Source organism: Heterodontus francisci, chromosome 5 (assembly GCF_036365525.1).
Source record: "Heterodontus francisci isolate sHetFra1 chromosome 5, sHetFra1.hap1, whole genome shotgun sequence".
Lineage (NCBI taxonomy): Eukaryota > Metazoa > Chordata > Chondrichthyes > Heterodontiformes > Heterodontidae > Heterodontus > Heterodontus francisci.
Genome location: NC_090375.1, coordinates 33974102 through 33995549, shown reverse-complemented (window position 1 = coordinate 33995549; position 21448 = coordinate 33974102). Strand labels below are relative to the sequence as shown.

At 42.8% G+C, this 21448-nt stretch overlaps 1 protein-coding gene across 15 annotated transcripts in view; it reads right to left on the bottom strand.

Annotated features, from left to right (window-relative positions):
- The window catches only part of dennd3a (DENN/MADD domain containing 3a), a 220883-nt gene that overhangs the window by 183965 nt on the left and 15470 nt on the right, over positions 1-21448 (bottom strand). For 10 of the 15 annotated variants that reach the window (XM_068031304.1, XM_068031312.1, XM_068031317.1 and 7 more), the window contains exon 2: positions 139-830. The exons of 2 other annotated variants lie outside the window; for them this stretch is intronic. In XM_068031304.1, coding sequence (XP_067887405.1) covers positions 139-158 — 20 coding nt within the window. In that variant the 5' untranslated portion in view covers positions 159-830. Of the gene's footprint in view, positions 1-138; positions 831-10046; positions 10089-21448 lie in introns of those variants that run through there. 3 more of the 15 variants (XM_068031307.1, XM_068031305.1, XM_068031311.1) reach the window with 3 other exon arrangements.

The window sequence follows — 21448 nt, the reverse complement described above, 5'->3', positions numbered from 1 at the left end:
ACATTTTAAGACTTTTACAATAACAACTAAAGGTCAACATTAACTAAACAGTAATTACTAGGTAGCTAATACACTAAATCACAGAGAAATGTATTTCCCATCAACTTATTAAAACACTTGAAGACCCCACATATTTACATGTTGTACAGTGTTCTCATCAAATTGGTATCTTTGCAGCTAAAAAGTCCCAAACACCTCCCAGTTGCAATGGGTTGGATCTTGCAGTCCTTAACAAAGCCAATGTTATCTTCTCACTTCTTCCGAGCACACTTGACTGGTCTCCTGTTAATAAAGCAATCTCCGGTAAACCTGTTGGCCCTTTTCTCCTCCGCAAACCTCGAGCCTTCGAACCAGGTTCAAGTCTCAGCAGCCTTTCGCTGTATCAGTGTTCTGAGAGCAGTTGTTTTCTCCCTCTCTCCTGAGGCTGTGCAGCTACTGCTGGTTTCTTCATGTTGTCCTTTCTCCATTACAGCCGACGAACCTAGGAAAGCCTGTTGAATTTATCCAGAATCAAAAGTCAATGGTCATGTTCCTTTGACAATATTCAGAGTCCCCAAGTCTGGTCATATCAAAACCACCTGGGCCTTCCTTTGTTTCCAGGTGTTAGCAATTGCAACTTGTATTTGCATTGTCAGAACACTGGCTCCCTATTTACGCTCTGAGAGTCTGAGAGAGCAAAACCCATTGTCCGTTAGGTATTACAACCTTGTACTCTGCTTTCAAAAGGGTCCTGGATCTGGGTTCCTTGTTTGCACAATAATGAAGACCGCTGGCTTGTTTCCAGGCAGACTTGGTGTGAGGTCACATGTGGCCTCCGAATTCTTCTTACACTGCATTAAAAATCACAGTTTTTTAAAAACATAACCATACTACAAAATCCAGCGTTCATAAGATTTGCAATCATGATTTGGCGAAAACTTTCACTTCTATGCGGTTAGCCTTACTGTAAAAATCCTTGAAAAGGTTACACCTTGATTAAGGAGGTACAACTGGGTTTTTAACGGCGTACTACCTTCATAATTACTGCTAAGCACCCACACTGGCCCTGAAAGCTAATTTTATATTTGTTCAACGTCAAATTTCTCTGCAATGATAAAAAAAATTCCACATATTCTTAAAAGATTTTTTCTTTTTGTAAAAGTCTGTTTAACCTTAACTTCTTTCTTAATACATTTATACATTTACATAGTCACAGTTACTTCACTCTTAAAATTTAAAATAGAAGTGCAAGATTTTAAGTGTCTAACTTCCTGGTTTGCTGTGTGTGAATTTTGATTGATTGTTTAGCTTGCTGATATCACTGCTACCGCACACCAAGACATCCCCTTGACTTGGTGCCAAATTTAAACTGCCATCGGGAAAGGGGAAATTCCTGCCACAGAGATTGCTAGAACTTTGTGGGCAATTTTCTGAGGTCAGTGACAAGCTTCCTTGCTTCGCCACTGACTGCAAAATTTGTGCCAAGAATCAGGAGTCAGAATGCTCTGGATCACTGATATGCAACAGGATATCATGCAAATAAATTCTTGATGCATATTTAGGGAAGCATCGCTAGATCAAGGGGTTGCCTTGCCTCTCTGCAGCTATTTCACTGATCATGTTCTTCTCTGCTTCCTTCAAAATACATCCAGCACTGTAACCTCCCTTTTCGAGCAACACTGGATCATTAAGTAAGCAGCAGAAAACAGCTTTGAGTGAGTGGGCACCACACTCGCTGACAGCCAATACTGGCCAAGTTTCTCCCATCACTGGAAACTGCCCCACACTGCACACTTCGGGTTAATACCAGGGTCAATGCCATTACATCTGCCCCTTTCCAAATACACATGCATTAATCTGTGAAGTACCTTATAATGTATAAACTGAGAAGCTAGTTTCCTCCTATGGAAGTACAACATACTATATACAAACAAACAAATGAATTAGGAGCAGGATTAGGCCACTCCGCACCTTCAGCTTGCTCGACCATTCAATAAGATTATGGCGGATCTGATTGTAACCTCAACTCCACATTCCCACCTACCTCCAATAATCTTTCATCCCCTTATCAAGAATCTATCTACCTCTGCCTTAAAAATATTCAAAGATTCTGCTTCCACTGCTTTTTGAGGACGAGAGTTCCAAAGACCCATAACCCTCAGACGAAAAAATTCTCCTCATCTCTATCTTAAATGGGCAACCCCTTATTTTTAAATAGTGAACCATAGTTCTAGATTTTCCCACAAGAGGAAACATCTTTTCCACATCCACCCTGTGAGGACCCCTCAGAATCTTATATGTTTCAATTAAGTCGCCACTTACTCTTCTCAACTCCAGCAGATACAAGCCGAGCCTGTCCAACCTTTCCTCATAAGACATCCCACCCATTCCAGGTATTAGTCTACTAAACCTATGAACTGCTTCCAACGCACTTACATCCTCCGTTAAATAAACAATACTGTACACAGTACTCCAGATGTGGTCTCACCAATGCCCTGTACAACTGAAGCATAACCTCCCTACTTTAGTACTCAATTCCTCTCACAACAAATGATTAACATTCTATTAGCTTTCCTAATTACTTGCTATACCTGCATACTAACCTTTTATGATTTATACACTAGGACACCCAGATCCCTCTGCATCTCAGAGCTCTGCAATCTCTCACCCTTTAGATAATATGCTTCTTTGTTATTCTTCCTGCCAAAATGGACAATTTCATATTTTCCCACATTAAACTCCATTTGCCAGATCTTTCCCCACTCACTTAACCTATCCATATCCCTTTGTATCTTCCTTACATCCTCTTCACAACTTACTTTCCTACCTTTGTGACATCAGCAGATTTAGCAACCATTCCTTTGGTTCCTTCATCCAAGTCATTTATATAAATTATAGAAAGTGGAGGCCCCAGCACTGATCCTTGTGGCACACCATTGGTTATATCTTGCCATCCAGGAAAATGACCCATTTATGCCTACTCTGTTTTCTGTTAGCTAGCCAATGTTATATCCATGCCAATATGTTACCCCCTACACCAGGAGCTTTTATTTTCTGCAATAACCTTTGATGTGGCAAAAATGTCTTCTGGAACTCTAAGTACAGTACATTCACCGGTTCCCCTTTATCCACAGCACATGTTACTTCTTCAAAAAACTCCAATAAATTGGTTATACATGATTTCCCTGTCACAAAACCACGTCAACTTTGCCCGGTTACCTTCAATTTTTCTAAGTGCCCTGCTACAAAGTCTTTAATAATAGCTTCTAACATTTTCCATATTACAGATGTTAAGCTAACTGGCCTGTAGTTTCCTGCTTTCTGTCTCCCTCCCTTTTTGAATAAAGGAGTTACACTGGCTTTTTTCCAACCTAATGGAATCTTCCCCGAATCTAAAAGGAATTTTGGAAAATTAAAACCAACACATCAACTATCTCGCCAGCCACTTCTTTTAAAACCCTAGGATGAAGTCCTTCAGGACCCGGGGATTTGTCAGCCGGCAGCTCCACCAATTTTCTCAGTACCACTTCCCTAGTGTTTGTAATTTTCTTGAGTTCCTCAATCACTTCCATTTCTTGATTTACAGCAATTCTGGGATGTTACTGGTATCTTCTATGCTGAAAACCGATGCAAAATACCTTTTCAATTCTTCTGCCATCTCCTTATTTTCCATTATTAATTCCCTGGACTCACTTTCTATAGGACCAACGCTCACTTTTAACTCTTTTCTTTTTTAAATATCCATAGACACTCTTACTATCTGTCTTTATATTTCTCACCAGCTTTCTCTCGTACTCTAATTTTTCCCTCCTTATTAATTAATCTTTTAGTCATTCTTTGCTGCATTTTATATTCTGTCCAATCTTCTAACCTGCCACTTTCTTCCATTATTAATGGGACATTTCCACCATGATATCTGTTTAAATGACTAGAAGTACACTTCAGGCAGCTTGGTAAATACTTCAGAATCAGTGACCCGAAGTAAAATAAGCCTACAATTAAACAGATCCAACAGGAGGGATGGGTTACTTTTTTGTGCACAATAGAGCTGGTGGTCAAGCATAAGCAAAAAAGGTACAACATCTGTATACATCTCTAGCACTAGAGTTGTAAACTTGTCCAAAAGTATGCCAAAACTCAATATCTAACGGCATCTTTAACAAAATTCAAATAACCATAAACTATATTCACTTTGCATAATCAAAATTAATATGATCTTAATAGCAGCAGTGAGCAAGTTGCAAAGTTTTCATTTAATTTAAAATGTACATAAATAAGGAAATTCTATCACATGGATGTGAGGCAACATGGTCGCAGATTGTATTTCCTTTTTTTCTGCTAATTAAATTATTTGATTGTTTTATATGTGGAACAGCAGTTGTAAATAGACCAGGAAATGGTTTTCCGTTCCACCAAGAGGGGTGCTGCACAAGCTTCACTCAAGTACAAGATAACACACTGATATATTTTTTCACATGTGCTTATCAAAATTTGCATATAACTGAAAACGTAATTACTGGGTATAAACTACTCAATCAAAAGTGTTTGTGCAAAGTCACCATAAAAACCAGACTTAATAAAGTTGCTTATCGGAAGACATTAGGATGCCCAACAACTTAAAATGTCAAGCTAATTGATTGTGATGAGTACTTCATGTATCTAAGATGTATTTCTTGGATTTTGGTGTTTATTTTTTCAGCAATTTTTGTTTGCATTAAATTGGGTCCTTCGATTTTATGAAGAAAGGTTAAAATCTAAGCACATTTGGGTGAAGTCGACTACCAGCCTTAAAGTCGATAACCAAGGAAAGCAGGCATTCAAACAAGGCCAGCGAGAGTCATCAAACAGAGTTTGGAACTGAAACAGAATTATCCCTCTACTTCCATTTTGCTAACAAAGTGATTCCTGACAACGCAGCGGCCCGCTGACATCATCAGACTGCACACATGCACAAACGGACTCCTGCTCTCTGCGCGTGCGCGGTGTTCTGCCTTGCCAGGACTGGTTGGCGCATGCACGGGAAACGTCATCACGTAACGCGACTGGTCGGCCTCCGCACATACGCGTGAGTACTGCAACAGCATCGGGTATTCACGCATGCGTCAACCTTCAGCGGGAGTTTCTGAAAGTGGAAGGTGGAGAGGTTTTGTTGCGGTCGTAGTTGTTGTATTTTCTGACATTTTATTGGAAAGAGGGTGGCACAGTGGCGAGCACCGCAGCCTCACAGCTCCAGCGACCCGGGTTCGGTTCTAGGTACTGCCTGTGCGCAGTTTGCAAGTTCTCCTTGTGACTGCGTGGGTTTCCGCCGGGTGCTCCGGTTTCCTCCCACAGCCAAAGACTTGCAGGTTGATAAGTCAATTGGCCATTGTAAATTGCCCCTAGTGTAGTTAGGTGGTAGGAGAATTGAGGGGATTTGGTAGGGAATATGGGATTAATGTAGGATTAGTATAAATGGGTGGTTGATGGTCGGCACAGACTCGGTGGGCCGAAGGGCCTGTTTCAGTGCTGTATCTCCCTATGAAATGGCTCTATGAGGAGCGTTCTCTTGTGATTTCATTGGAAAGTGGGATCACTTAGCTCTGTCTAGCGTATGCTGCTTACACGGTTTGGCACTCAAGTCGTCCTGGGTTGTAGCTTCACTAGGTTGACACCTCATTTTGCGGTATGCCTGGTGCTGCTCCTAGCATGCCCTCCTGCACTCCTCACTGAACCAGGGTTGGTCTCCTGGCTTGATGGTAATGGTAGAGTGGGGTACATACAGTTACAGATTGTGGTCGAGTACAATTCTGCTGCTGCTGATGACCCACAGCTCCTCATGGATGCCCAGTTTTACATTGCTAGATCTGTTCGAAATCTATCCCATTTAGCATGGTGGTAGTGCCACAACACGATGGAGGGTGTCCTCAATGTGAAGACGGGACTTGGCCTCCATAAGAATTGTGCGGTGGTGACTCTTACCAATACTGTCATGGACAAATGCAACTGCGGCAGGTAGATTGGACAGGACAAGGTCAAGTATATTTTTCCCTCTTGTTGCTTCCCTCACCACCTACCGCAGACCCAGTCTACCAGCTATGTTCTTTAGGACTCAGCCATCTCAGTCAATAGTGATGCTACTGAGCCACTCTTGGTAATGGACATTGAAGTCCCCCACCCAGAGTTCATTCTGCGCCCTTGCCACGCTCAGTGCTTCCGCCAAGTGGTGTTCAACATGGAGGAGTACTGTCTCATCAGCTTAGGGTGGGGGTGGGTGGGGGCACAGCGGTAGGTGGTAATCAGCAGGTGGTTTCTTTGCCCATGTTTGACCTGATGCCATGAGACTTCATGGGGTCCAGAGTCGATGTTGAAGACTCCCAGGGCAACTCCCTTCCGGTGTACATCACTGTGCCCCCACCTCTGCTGGGTCTGTCCTGCCAGTGGGACAGGACATACCCAGGGATGGTGATGACAATGTCTGTGACATTGTCTGCAAGGTATGATTTCGTGAGTATGACTATGTCAGGCTGTTGCTTGACTAGTCTGTGGGACAGCTCTCCCAACTTTGGCACAAGCCCCCTGATGTTAGTAAGGAGGATTCTGCAGGGACTACAGGGCTGCGTTTGCTGTTGTCATTTCCGGTGTCCAGGTCAATGCCGGGTGGTCCGTCCAATTTCATTCCTTATCGACTTTGTACCGGTTTGATACAACTGAGTGGCTTGCTGGGCCATTTCAGAGGGCATTTAAGAGTCAACCACATTGCGAGTCTGGAGTCATACGTAGGCCAGAGCAGGAAAGGACAGCAGATTAATAAGTCGCTTAAGGGCCTCAAGTCGCCTCTGGAAAAGAAGCCGTCATCAGCCTATCCCACCCGCAGCAACAGGCCTTCCGCCCGTTCCCCCCCACCACCCCACCCTGCCGCGATTCCAAGGCCCCCCCCCACAAATTGCCTCAGGGGTGTCCATAAAATTCAGACCTCTGTCTCGGTCATATCTGTGCTGAAAATGTTAATTTTCATACTAGTGTTCTTCCTTTGTCCTCAGTTGAGGATTCCCCCGCCACTTCCCTGCCACCCACCCACCCCCCCACAACCAACACCGTAGTTGACGGGGCCCTCAAACTTGTCCATCCTATTTCCCGCACTTCTGCTCCCACCCTTCCCCTCCCTCCTAAAACCATGATAGGATCCCCCTTGTCCTAATCTTCCACCCCACCAGCCTTCGTATTCAATGGCTCATCCTACTCCAATTCAGTCATCTCCTGAGTGACACCACCACCAAACTCATCTTCCACTTTCCTCCCCTTTCAGCATTCCAAAGGGACCATTCCCTCCACAACACTCTGGTCCACTCCTCAATCAACCCCAACACCCACTCCCCTTCCCATAGCACCTTTCCATGCAAGGGCAGGAGAAGCAACATCTGCCCTTTCAACTCCTCTATCCTTATTGTCCAAGACCCCAAAAACTCCTTCTAGGTAAAACAGCAATTTACACGTACCTCTTTCAATGTAGTATACTATATTCGCTCCTCATAATGTGATCTGCTCTACACTAGGGAGACCAAACGCAGATTGGTTGACCACTTTGCAGAAGACCTCTGTTCAGGCCACAAGCCTGACGCCGTGTTTCCAGTCACCTGTCATTTTATTTCTCCATCTTGCTCTCATGTTGGCCTTTCTTTGCCTCCTGCAGTATTCCAATGAAGCTCAACATAAACTCGAGAAACAGCACCTCAATTAGACATTTTACAGCTTTCCGGACTCATCACTAAGTTCAACAACTTCAGACCATAACCCCTGCCCCCATTTTGTTTCCATTTTCTTTGCAGGTTTTGGTTTTACTCTCGTTTTTCTCTTCTTTTGCTCTTGGACAGCAGCCATTCATAATTGTTTCCATTCATACCTCCTCTAGACCCATCATTTGTTTATCTATTTGTCCCATTACCATTCCCTTAGGCCTTGCACTGCCAACCCTTTTGTCATTTAATCTCTCCTGTCTTCCACTCTATCAGACCTTCCCTTTTTTCTTTTTCCAACCCTTCTGCTTTCACTTGCTTAAAGCTTATTACATTTCTAACTTTTCCCAGTTCCGATAAAAAGTTGATCCACCTGAAATCTGAACTATTTCTCTCTCCACAGATGCTGCCTGACTTGCTGAATATTTCCAGTATTTTCTGTTTTTGTTTTAGGTCAGGGATTACGTTTGGATTGCTTGAGCAACGAGTTGGCAATAACAAAACATACTAAATGGCCTCTCTCTGTACTCTAAGCCTCTATGGTTTCTCTGTTTTTCAAAACATCCCACATGTTATTAATTAAAGTCATATGAGTTGCATGGTGACCTAAAAATGAATATCTTTAACTAGAAATTATCTACAGCAGAAAGATTCATACTGATTAGACCAGTTTGAAGGGCAAGTGTTTTTTGTAGGAGAGATTTTGGTACAGTGGAGAGGTCCAATTGAAACAAAGAATTACTGTATCACCCCATCCTCAGATCCAGTAATAAGGAGAACAAGGTTGTGCTATATACGACAAAGGACATATTGATTGCGATTAAAAGCTTAGTAAAAGCTAAAATCATTCTCCCTCGATCAATTCACTGGCAACACTTGAGCATTCAACAACTTTACATTCTTTACAGGCAATGCAAACCTTCTGAAATAGGGCTTTCCCTTATTGTCATCAATCCAAGCGACTACCACAAACACTCACCACAGCTCAAGTACATCATAGTGTATCTATACAAAACGACTATGTTGACAGTCCATCCATACAGGCTTATATTGACCTTACCCCAATATTTAGGGAGGTGTGGTTATACTTGCAAAGTCACTCATGCAATTTTGCACAAACTGCGCATGCATGAATCATACATGAGCTGCAGCAGTAAAACAGCACTCGACTGAAGAAACGGCACATAGAATTTGTGTATGTAATGCTTTGCTGTTGCCAGTGAACGTATAGAATAGGGCTATCAAAAACTTTCATGCCCAAATAACCTTTGTTTGCCATTCCTTCTATTCAGCAAGTGGTTAAGAACTGAAATGCACATCTGAGAGTGTGGTGGAGGTAGATTCAATTGTGGCTTTCAAAATGGAATTGGATCAGCACCTCAAGAGAAAAATTTACAGGCTATGAGGAAAGGGTGGGGGAGTGAGACTAGCTGAGTTACTCTTGCCAAGAGTCAGCATGGACATGACGCACCAAATGGCTTCCTTCTGAGCTGTAACCAATTTATGATGCTATGAAAATATTCTAATATTGGCATCAGCAGCATCTCAAGTTCAAAAAGGCATCATAGGCTTGTTTTTTGCTTCAAACTGCCTTGAGAAAGATTGTCTTTTGTCTGTCAGCATGAACAAGAAACAGATAAACAAAGGATATCAGCTTTGCTGTACTGTGAGAAACTGTCACAAGCAAAAACCTATTCTGCCTAGCAACAAACCTGGAAAAGGTGTTACAAGAGGTCAGTACAAGGCCTGAAGAACTGTTCTAAAAATAAGAAGAACTAGAGGATTTGCATGGACTTTCAGGAGAACTACATTCGCATTTCATCAAGACAGTGTAGAAAAACAACCAGTTTATCTCAAGAAAAAGGACTTGACCATTCCTTTGTTCGAGTTGCGCTCACTGGAAAAGACGTGCGAGAAGCTACTTTCTCATAAAAACTGTTGTTTCTGAATGTTTCTTTAGAGTTATAAAATAACTACAGCACCTCAATTGATGTGACCTGTTATATTCTGAACTGGAAAGTCAGAGAAATATTACTACAGATACAATGCCCCCTCTTTGTACTGACACTGTCTGAAGACACAGATGAAGAGCTGGCACCTGGACTATGAAACACTGGTTTCAGGAAGAGTGGGGGAACATTTGGAAAAGAAATAGCCATTATTATGTTTACAAGTAAATGCTTTACTTCACACATTTTTTTTCGAATATATAGTTTTAAATTATTTTTAATTTTGTTCTTTTTACTTTCTCCCCTGTTATGACCAGGTGAGGAAGGGGTCTCAGGCTCCTCTTTCACCCCTTCTCTGGTTTGACCGCAACAGGGTTTATTCTTTTAACATACTGATTTAACTTACCACCTCAGTGAGCACTTGCTCCTGCTCCTCTAATTGTAGTTGTAAATAAACTAGACAGGTTTTCTTGAGCTTAAACAAGAAAAATGTAAGTTTATTAACCTTATTACTCTAAACCAGTTAAAATTACCAAAATACGCAACGCACCCACGCTCACATTCATACGAGACACACACATACAAATAGATACAGAGGGGGAAAAACACAGTTGGGAGGTTTCAGTACAGTCCTTAATAAAAATGGAATTTAAATACGGTAGTGTAGTCCCAGTGTCCTTTATCGAAATTGCAGTCTTGAAGTCCTCGCTGGCCCAGATGCACAATTCGGGCTTGCTTCTCTGGTTCCAGAAGGCTGTAAAGAGGCTTTATCCATCCTCTTTTGCTGACTGTGAGGATCTGTAGATTTGAGGTTTAGCTGCAGCCGAGGCTCCCCTGGGACTTTGCTGGAGAGGGAGAAAGAGAGAGGTGCTTTCTTCCTTGGAGTTCAGTTACCGTCTGCCTTCTGAGGCACAAATCACTAACTCTCAGGAGATACACAGGTAGTCATGTCATGTGACCACCTCTGTTTGAAAAAGTTTCTGGAATGATCTTAGAAATTCAAAGTTGTTCAGACATATTTGGGTCAATGGCTTTTGATGACCAACATTGACAAAACCATTCTAGGTGACTGAATCAGAGCGCACCCCTATTGTTCTGGCTAGACTGGATAATCACCTCTGGCTACCAGCCGGCCTTTGGCTTCTCATATGAAAATTGTGTGTGGCCATCTTCTGTTCTGTTTTTTAAAAAGTTATTTGCAATAACGACCAGTGAAAAAAAAAAAGAGTCTCAGGCAGTGTCTCATACGACAAAATTAATATTTTCCATTTGACATGTGGGTTTTCCATCACACCCTTTTTAGACTTCCCACTCTTGATATCCCAGGTATTTGCACTGCCCGCTCTGCCTTTTCATTAGGCTACCAGGCTTCCCTCCCTCCCCTTGAAGGTTCTCTGTCCTGGACACTTTTTTTTTTCCTTCTCCTCAGTCACCTCAAACCTCCAGAAGCTTTTCGGACCTCTGGCCCATACCTTGGCCTTCAAATCCTCACTTTCTACCAATCAAGCTCCAGCCACCAGCCTAATTTTGGCAGCAATTTAAAAGCTCTTGCTTATTCTTAGTCCTTGGGGATCTGTCCACGCACTTGCTTTCCTGCCCTACCTTTTATGGCATTGTCAATTTGCTTCAATTTATTTTTCCTGACTCTATTTTTCTTCACTTATATACTTTTTTAAAAATAGAGATACAGCACTGAAACAGGCCCTTTGGCCCACTGAGTCTGTGCCAACCAACAACCACCCATTTATACTAATCCTACATTAACCCCATATTCTCTACCACATACCCACCATTCTCCTACCACCTACACTAGGGGCAATTTACAATGGCCAATTTACCTATCAACCTGCATGTCTTTGGCTGTGGGAGGAAACCGGAGCACCCGGCGGAAACCCACGCGGTCACAGGGAGAACTTGCAAACTGTGCACAGGCAGTACCCAGAACCTAACCCGGGTCGCTGGAGCTGAGAAGCTGCGGTGCTAACCAATGTGCCGCCCAATGATGTTCATGATGTTTAACCCATTCTCTGCGAGCCCTTTGCCACCTCCCAAAATGAACTGTAATATGATGATCCAACTATAATTCTAACATTTTCAGTTTGGAACCAAAATAGTCCAGGAGCTGGACATTTTAGATATTCTAATTAAAATTAGGTGTCACACAGTTACTGTATGCCTTTCCTGCATTCACCTATGACATTCACTTTTCTAAGATTACAACTCAATTTCAATGAAACTAAATCTTGCAGAATAAATACAGCATATCCACGTGGTCAAGATTAATCTGGTCACTTTGACCCCTTTAATCTAAGATGGCGATGAAATTGCCATACACAGCCCCCATTCCATCCCTCCCAAGCCATCTCAATCCCATATTCCAGACCTCCCATGCATTCCCCCCACCCCACTCCCATGCCAGGATAAATTTGTTGTTGGGCTCCTGACAGTCCGACCCACAAAACATTTGTAGTGCAATTAGTATCTTTATTGCAACAGTACTTCTCTTGCGGGGAGGCAGTGACATAGTGGTATTGTCAAATGGCAAAATCTGAATTCAATTAATAAATCTGGAATTAAAAGCTAGTCTGATGGTGACCATGAAACCATTGTCGATTGCTGTAAAAACCCGTCTGGTTCACTGGAGTCATAGATATACTGTACAGAAACAGGCCCTTTGGCCCATCGTGTCAGCCATTTGGCCAGCCATCAAGCACCTATCTATTCTAATCCCATTTTCCAGCACTTGGCCCGTAGCCTTGTATGCTATGGCATTTCAAGTGCTCATCTAAATACTAATGTCCTTCAGGGAAGGAAACCTGCAGTCATTACCTGGTTTGGCCTACATGTGACTCTAGACCAACAGCAATGTGGTTGATTCTTAAACACCCTCTGAAATGGCTGAGCAAGCCATTCAGTTCAAGGGCAATTAGGGATGGGCAATAAATGCTGGCCTAGCCAGCGACGCCCACATCCCACAAACGAATAAAAAAACCCATCCCATGCCATCCTATTTCCTCCCCTCCCCCTCTCATGCCGTCCCAACCCCAAGCTCTACTCCATCCCCACCTCCCCCCACCCCATGCCATCTGCCCTCCACTCCAGACCGTCCCTCCGCCTTCCATCCCATCCCCACCCTCATTCTGGCCCCCACCCCATTACCCCCACTCTCACCCATTCCTCCTCCCCATCCCATACCATTCCTCACCCTGCCCCCCCCGTAATCCTCCCCTTCCCTTCCTCCCCAATCCCTCCAACCAGGCTAACTTTGCTGTTGGGCTCCCTTTACCTTTCATGGTTAATTTTCTCCACCAACCCCCTCTCCTCCCCAGCCCGAGCAGCAACCACTGGCAGGTACACATGCCTCATGTGCTCCAGTCAACATCACATCAGGGCAGCTGTGCCTCAAAGCACCAACTACTAACTAAAGCTCACAGAAAAGCAAGGTACTTTTTTCTGAGGGGCATGTTAAAGAGCATATCAACAGACACAGCTTTGAGCGCTGCTCCTCACACCCTATATTTATTGGAAGAAGTTAAAATGTCTCCCATTTCTGGTGGGGGGGTGGAGGGGGTAAGACAGCGTGCAGAGAGAGGTGAAAATCAGATGGGAGAGTTTGTTATGCTCAGTACAGATGGCATCTTGCTACCTTAATGTTGTAGTAAAATGTTATAATATCTATTTAGTCAACAATCATCCAACAGGTACAAAATTTCACTGGATCAACATCCAACCAATTAAAAACAGTCTGGACAGACATAGCCTGCCACGTTTTATACCACACCATTTACATTGGTGTGGAGTTTCTGCTGGAGACGCATTGGCAAAATATGCCAAGAATGTGCTGGACACTTCACAGTTTTGCCAAGGTGAAGTAAGCCGAGGTCTCTACAGAAGCTCATTGCCATAAGCCCAAACATAAAATCTGCCATGAATCAGTGAGATCAAGCAGCATAATCGATTGGTGACTGGAACATGGCATTGATTAGGTGACTGGAACAGGGCATCTCCAAGCATCACAAAGAAGAGAGGAGTGGGAGTGCCAAGAAATGAACCATTCTTCAACTTAACAAATTGATCTGCAGCAGGTCAGGGCAAATCAACTGACTTATATAATGCTCTTGGTCTTACGACTTAATCGGTTTCAATTAACTGCCTGGTCGCAGGTCTTATGTACCTAGGGCAGATCAATTTTAAATAACTGCAGCAGCAGTAGCAGCAGAAAAGGATCTGTCAGGCTTGGATTGACTGTTGGGTCACTGCAGATCATGTGATTAATGCTGGATTCTTGTGACCATAGGTGCAACGTGATAAACACCTCTAATATGGGCACAATCAGCAGAAACTCACTATTCTGACCTGGGGAGGCAGCCAGTTTTGTGCACGGGGACTGTTCTGGGTGAATGAGCATTAGAGCCAACTCAGTAGGTCACGGATACTCCAGCACAAAGTGATTATGAGCACAACTCACGTACGCTTAAAATTCTGAGTTATTGCCATGAATTAATTCGATTCCACCCAGATCATACAGAAATTCAAGGCCTTCATTGCACCAATTCTCTGGCAATGCCATTTTTAGTTCATAAATCCCAACTATTTAACAAATTTATAGCTGTTAGACTGCTGTACTTGATTTCACCCAATTCTCAGCTAAGGTCATTTCAAATGTGAATCTCAGCTATGTAGTTAATTAATTAATTCCTGGGTTCAATATTTCATTTTATTTGTTTTACTCATTTCTGTGATATAAACAACTTTTAATTAAGGAAAATACTTATATATTTGAATAAATTCATAATGCACAAGAATTCTTTGCATTTTTACCTTTCAGAGCATAGTAGTTCTGAGATACAACCCAAACACACTGCTAAAAATCTCAATACTGTGTAAAAACAGAATTTTCGTTATTTATGCGAGAGTGCATTATATGGCATCACATCCCCGATGCATGCTCCTCACCATGAGCAATGTCACAGAAAATCTACTGGTATATATGAATAAATAATATTCATCTACATCTTCAAGAGCATTACAATGTAGGCTCATGATGAAGGTTGGTTCATGAGGAGTCAGGGGACAAATAACTGAATGAATATCAAATTGCCTAAAAAAAAAACAGTAAGCAGAGTAGTAGTAAAGGATAGTTATTCAGACTGGAAGATGATAGAATGCAGTGCTCCACAAGGATCAGTGCTGGGACCATTGTTAATCATAATTTATATTAAAGATTTACACTTGGGAACAAGTAATTCAATACCAAAATTTGCAGATATCATCAAACTGGGGTGTATAGCTAACACTGAGGAAGAATGCAACACAATACAAGATGACATTAGAAAACTTGCAAAGTGGGCAGTTAAGTAGCAAATTAACTTTAAAATTGATAATGTAATTTGATGCACTTTGGTAGGAAAAACAAAATCATTTACACCTTACAGAACAAGAAACTGAATGGGATAGAAAAGCAAAAGGGATCCAGGGGTACAAATTGTAAAAAGCAGCATTATAGGTCAACAAAGCCATTAAAAATGCAAACAAAGTACTGAGATTTTATTTCCTAGGGTAGAAGTTTCAAAACCAGTGAAGCTATGTTAAACTTCTATAGAACCATAATCACGTTGCACTTAGAGTACTGTGCAAAGTTCAGATCTTCATATTAGAAAAGGAAATAGAAGCACTGAAGAAAGTACAAAAAGAGATTTACAAGGATGGTAGCAGAACAGAGATTACAGCTATCAGGATAGATGGAAGAGTTTGGGGTGCTTTTCCCTTTAGAAAAGTCTTACAGGAGACCTGATAAAGGTCATTTAAATTCTGAATGGGCTAGACAGGGTAGATCCTAGGCCAAATCACCTTCAGCTGCTTCATCAATGATCTTCCTTCATCATAAGGTCAGAAGTTGGGATATTCGCTGATGATTGCACAATGTTCAGCACCATTCACGACTCCTCAGATACTGAAGCAGTCTGTGTCCTGATGCAGCAAGACCTGGACAACATTCATGCCACACAAGTGCCAGGCAATGACTATCTCTAAAAAGAGAGAATCCAACCATCTCCCCTTTACATTCAATGGCATTACAATCGCTGAATCTTCCACTATCCACCAGGTGATTGAGGTGGGGGGTGGGGGTGGGGGTGACAACTGGCATCAATATGTTAAATGGCCACCCACTGCGTAATCGTGGCGGCGTAACACCCGTTCAGGGCGGCCGCCATTTGCTGCACAAATCCAGCCCCTTTAAGTCTGTGTCTATTTATAGGGACCCAAGTGAATCCCCAATTAATGCCCATCACCTGCATACAAACACAATTAATATACAATTAACACATTTCTTGCTCTCTCTCTAAATGAAAATTAGAGTTACTATGCCCAACCAAAATGTCCAAACAACTCAAAAATATCATATTCTATACAAAGTATTACATTGCAAGACACCCCTCCTCGAGGACCCCCAACCATTTCTTCAGTACATGTATTTCCTTTTGTAAACCAGACAGTTGATAACTTGCATCCACCCATTAATTTTAGAGATTTCCTTGCCAACAAAGTCAATCCACACACTTTATAGAATGCAAATTATCCCACAATGAACAATTATCTACATAACATCCAATGGGCATACTATTTACAGCAGGGCCATTGTATGGAATCTCTCAAACTATCTCAAATAGAATTCCATATCCACTGCCTCAATAACAGCCAGTGTTTGTGCAGCTGAAGTACTTTTAAAAATCCTTTTAATCTTCTTAGCTTCCCAAGCTAGACATTACCCATTTTCACGCACCAAAAATATTATGAAACCAGCGGCACTGAATACCCATCAGGAAGACTGGCATTTGACGCATCACTAAAAAATAACTAGTTTCATTTTCTTTGGGTCACCCAAGAATGGAAAGTTAAGTACGCATTTCTCCAGATATAATTTTACTACTGTTTCATTTGCCTTGAAACATTCTCCACTTCAGGATGTTTCATCATAGCACTTAACTCAAATAACTCTAAACTAGCATCTCATCTAGTCTGAGTACCCAACCAGTTAAATTGAACAATCAAGCTTCGTAAGTGCCCTCTTAGACAGATCATCTTTCTATGAGGACCTAGCACATACGAACATACAAATTAGAAGTAGACCATTCGGCCCCTTCAGCCTGCTCCGCCATTCAATAAGATTATGGCTGATCTGTTTGTGTCTTGAATTCCATACTCCCATCTACCGCCGATAACCTTCGATTTCCTTGCCTAACAAGAATCTATCTACCTCCGCCTTAAAAATATTTAGTGACCCTGCTTCCACCACTTTCTGAAGCAGAGCGTTCCAAAGTCTCACAACCCTCAGAAAAAAATTTCTCCTCATCTCTGTCCTAAAAGGGTGACCCCTAATTTTAAATCAGTACCCTCACCGCCCCTAGTTCTGAACTCACCCACAAGAGGAAATATCCTTTCCACATTCACCTTGCAGTGCTCCAAGACCGTTCAGGATCTTATATACTTCAATCAAGTCTCTCCTCACTCTTCTAAACTCCAGTGAAAACAAGCTCAGTCTGTCCAACCTTTCCTCATAAGACAACACACTCATTCCAGTTATCAATCAAGTAAACCTCCTCTGAACTGCTTCCAACACATTACAGCCTTCCTTAAATAAGGAGACCAAAACTGCATATAGTATTCAAGATGTGGTCTCACAAATGCCCTGTATAACTGAAGCATCACATCCTTACTTTTATTTTCAATTCCTCTCGTAATAAAGGATAGCATTCCATTAGCCTTCGTTAAGATTTAATGTGCCTGCATGCTAACCTTCTGTGACTCATGCACTAGAACACCTGGATCCTCTGCATCTCGGAATTCTGCAGTTGTTCTCCGTTTAGGTAATTTGTATTTTTGTATTCTTCCTGCCAAAGTGAACAACTTCACATTTTCCCACATTATACTCCATCTGCCAGATTTTAGCCCACTCACTCAACTGATCTATATCAGTCTGCAACCTCATGTCCTCTTCACAGCATACTTTCCTACCTATCTTTGTGCCATCTGCAAATTTAGCTACCATGCCGTCGCTCCCTCATCTAAGTCATTGATATAAATTGTTAAAAGTCGAGGCCCCAGCATAGGCCCCTGCGGGACTTCACTCGTCACATCCTGCCAATCAGAAAAGGATCCATTTTTGCATACTGTCTGCTTTCTTCCAGCCAGCCAATCTTCTATCCATGCTAATATGTTACCCCCCCCCATACCATGAGCCCCTACTTTGTGCAATAACCTTTTATGTGGCACCTTGTCAAATGCCTTCTGGAAATCCAAGTACAGTATGTCAACGGGCTCCCCTTTATCCACAGTGTATGTTACTCCTTCAAAGAACTCCAATAAATTTGTTAAACATGACTTCCCTTTCACAAAACCATGCTGACTATTCCCTATTACCTTGTTTTTCTAAGTGCCCAGCTATAGCCTCCTTAATGATTGATTCTATCACCTTCCCCATGACAGACGTTAAGCTAACTGGCCTATAGTTACCCGTTTTCTGCCTCCCCCCACTTCTCAAATAGAGGGGTTATATTTGCTACTTTCTAGTCTGATCGAACCTTTCCATAACCTAGCAACGCATCTACTACCTCATTGGCCATCTCTTTTAAGACCCTAGGATGAAGCCCATCAGGACCCGGGGCTTGTCAGCCCACAGCTCCATCAGTTTGCTCAGTTTCGCTTCCCTGATGATTGTAATTTCATCAAGTTCCTCTCTTCCTTCCACCTCCTGATTTACAGCTATTACTGGAATGTTTTCTGTATCTTCTATAGTGAAGACAGAGCAAAATATTTGTTCATTTCATCCGCCATTTCCTTCTTACCTATTGACTCCCCATTCTCACTTTCTAGAGGACCAATGTTCAAGTTACTTACTCTTTTCCTTTTTGTTCCCATGCATCTGCTGCCCTTGTCCTCCCAGGTGGTAGACGTTGGATTTGGAAGGCGTTGTCTAAGGAGCCCTGGTGCGTGGCTGCAGTGCATCTTGTAGATGGTACACACTGCTGCCACTGTGGGTCAGTGGTGGAGGGAGTGAATGTTTGTGGATGGGGTGCCAATCAAGCAGCCTGCTTCGTCCTGGATCGTGTCAAGCTTCTTGAGTGTTGTCGGAGCTGCACCCATCCAGGCAAGTGGAGAGTATTCCATCATACCAATGACTTGGGCCTTGTTGATGATGGACAGACACTGGGGAGTCAGGAAGTGAGTTACTCGCCGCAGGATTCCTAGCCTCTGACTTGCTATTGTAGCTACGGTGCCTAGCTCCTCATACTGTCGAAGCACAACCTCTTTCCTAGTCCTACCTATGTTGTTGGTACCTACGTGGACCATGACAACTGGAGTCTACCCTCCAAGTTCCCGTGAAGCCCTGAGCAGATGTCCCGAACCCTGGCACCAGGTAGGCAACACGACCTTCTTGACTCTCGGCTGCACAGAAAAGCATCAATTCCCCCTCACTATATTATCCCCTACTACCACAACATTCCTTTTTGCTTCCCCCACTTGAACTGCTTCCTGTACCAATGCCATGGCCAGTCTGCTCATCCACCTTACAGACCTTGCTTTCGTCCACACAGGTTGAGAGCACCTTAAACCTGTTTGACAATTACAAAGTCTGAGGCTCTTCCACTACTGTCTGCTCAGTCCCTTTACCTGCCTCACTCATGGTCACTTCCTCCTGTCCCTCACCACTGACCAAAACAGATGACCCTGTTCTAAGAGGTGTGACTATCCTTCAGAATAAAACATCCAGGTATTTCTCCCCCTCCCTTATGTTGCGCAGTGTTTGCAATTCGGGGTACATTAAGAAGGATGGAAGTATCAGCCTGTAATTAGGTTTGTTGACAAAGTTGTTCCAGACCTACTCTGCTTAATATCTAAGCCAATCTATTTAAAAGACCCACAAGTCTGACACCCAATTTTAAATTCTACCCTAATCTTATAAATAACATTTCTCAAATTCCACGATACCACCCTATAAGAAATCATTAATACACATCATGGAGATGCCTGAAAGTTTCCCTTTTTGCTACCAATAAAATATTGCAGGGGCGGCACAGTGGCGCTGTGGTTAGCACTGCAGCCTCACAGCTCCAGTGACCCGGGTTCTATTCTGGGTACTGCCTGTGCGGAGTTTGCAAGTTCTCCCTGTGACCGTGTGGGTTTCCTCCGGGTGCTCCGGTTTCCTCCCACAGCCAAAGACTTGCAGGTTGATAGGTAAATTGGCCATTGTAAACTGCCCCTAGTGCAGGTAGGTGGTAGGAGAATGGAGGGAAGGTGGGGATGCGGTAGGGAATATGGGATTCATGTAGGATTAGTATACATGGGTGGTTGATGGTTGGCACAGACTCGGTGGGCCGAAGGGCCTGTTTCAGTGCTGTATGACTCTATGACTATCTGCTCAATAGTTTAACACATTCCATTTTGCACAAAACAACTCAACCAAAAGTACCCACATCCTGGAAGCACCATTCAAGCCATGGGCTCATTTGTTCCATTTCCATAATCTGCTGCCTCTTTGGGCGGTTTCAGAAACACTTCCCTCTGAAAAGTGTCACCCAACAGAAATGTGGCTTTTACATCGATTGATCTACACTTGCATGAATATGTGACCAAGAGCTAAAAAGATTTTTAAGATCACATTTCCAGCTGTGGGAGAGTCCACTCTAACATATCAGCAGACAAACATACGAATTAGGAGCAGCTGTAGGCCACTCGGTCCCCCCGAGCCTGCTCCGCCAGTCAATAAGATCATGGCTCATCTGATTGCAACCTCAACTCCACTTTCCTGCAACCCCTAATAACCTTTCACCGCCTTGCTCATCAAGCATCTACCTACTTCGGCCTTAAAAGTATTCAAAGACTCTGCTTCCACAGCCTTTTGAGGCAGAGCGTTCCAAAGACTCATGACCCTCAGGGAAAACATTTCTCCTCATCTCTGTCTTAAATGGGCGATCCCATATTTTCAACAGTGAACCCTACTTCTAGATTCTCACAAAAGGAAACATCCTTTCCAAATCCACCCTGTCAAGATGCCTCAGGATCTTACATGTTTCAACGAAGTTGCCCCTTATTCTTCGAAACTCCAGCGGATACAAGCCTAGCCTGTCCAACCTTTCCTCATAAGAAAATCCAACCAATCCAGGTAGTAATCTGGTAAACCTTCTCTGAACTGCTTCCAACATTTTTAAGGAAGGATGTAAATAAGGAGACCAATGCTCCACACAGTACAGCAGATGTGGTCTCACCAATGCCCTGCATAACCTTCCTACTTTTGTATTCAATTCCCCTCGCAATAAATGATAACATTCTATTAGCTTTCCTAATTACTTGCTGTACCTGCATACAAACCTTTTGCGATTCGTAAACTAGGACACCCAGATCCCGCTGCATCTCAGAGCTCTTGAACCTCTCACCAGATATGCTTCTTTTTTATTCTTCCTGCCAAAATAGACAATTTCACATTTTCCCACATTACACTCCATTTGCCAGATCTTTGCCCACTCACTTAACCTATCTATATCCCTTTGTATCCTCCTTATGTCCTCTTCACAACTTACTTTCCTACCTATCTTAGTGACATCAGCAGATTTAGCAAACATAACTTCAGTCCCTGCATCCAATATGAATTGTTAGAAGTAGAGGTTCTAGCCCTGGTCCTTGTGGCACACCATCCGTTCCATCTTGCCAACCAGAAAATGACCCATTTATGCCTACTCTCCATTTCCTGTTAGCTAGCTAATCTTCTATCCATGCCAATATGTTACCCCCTATACCAGGAGCTTTTAT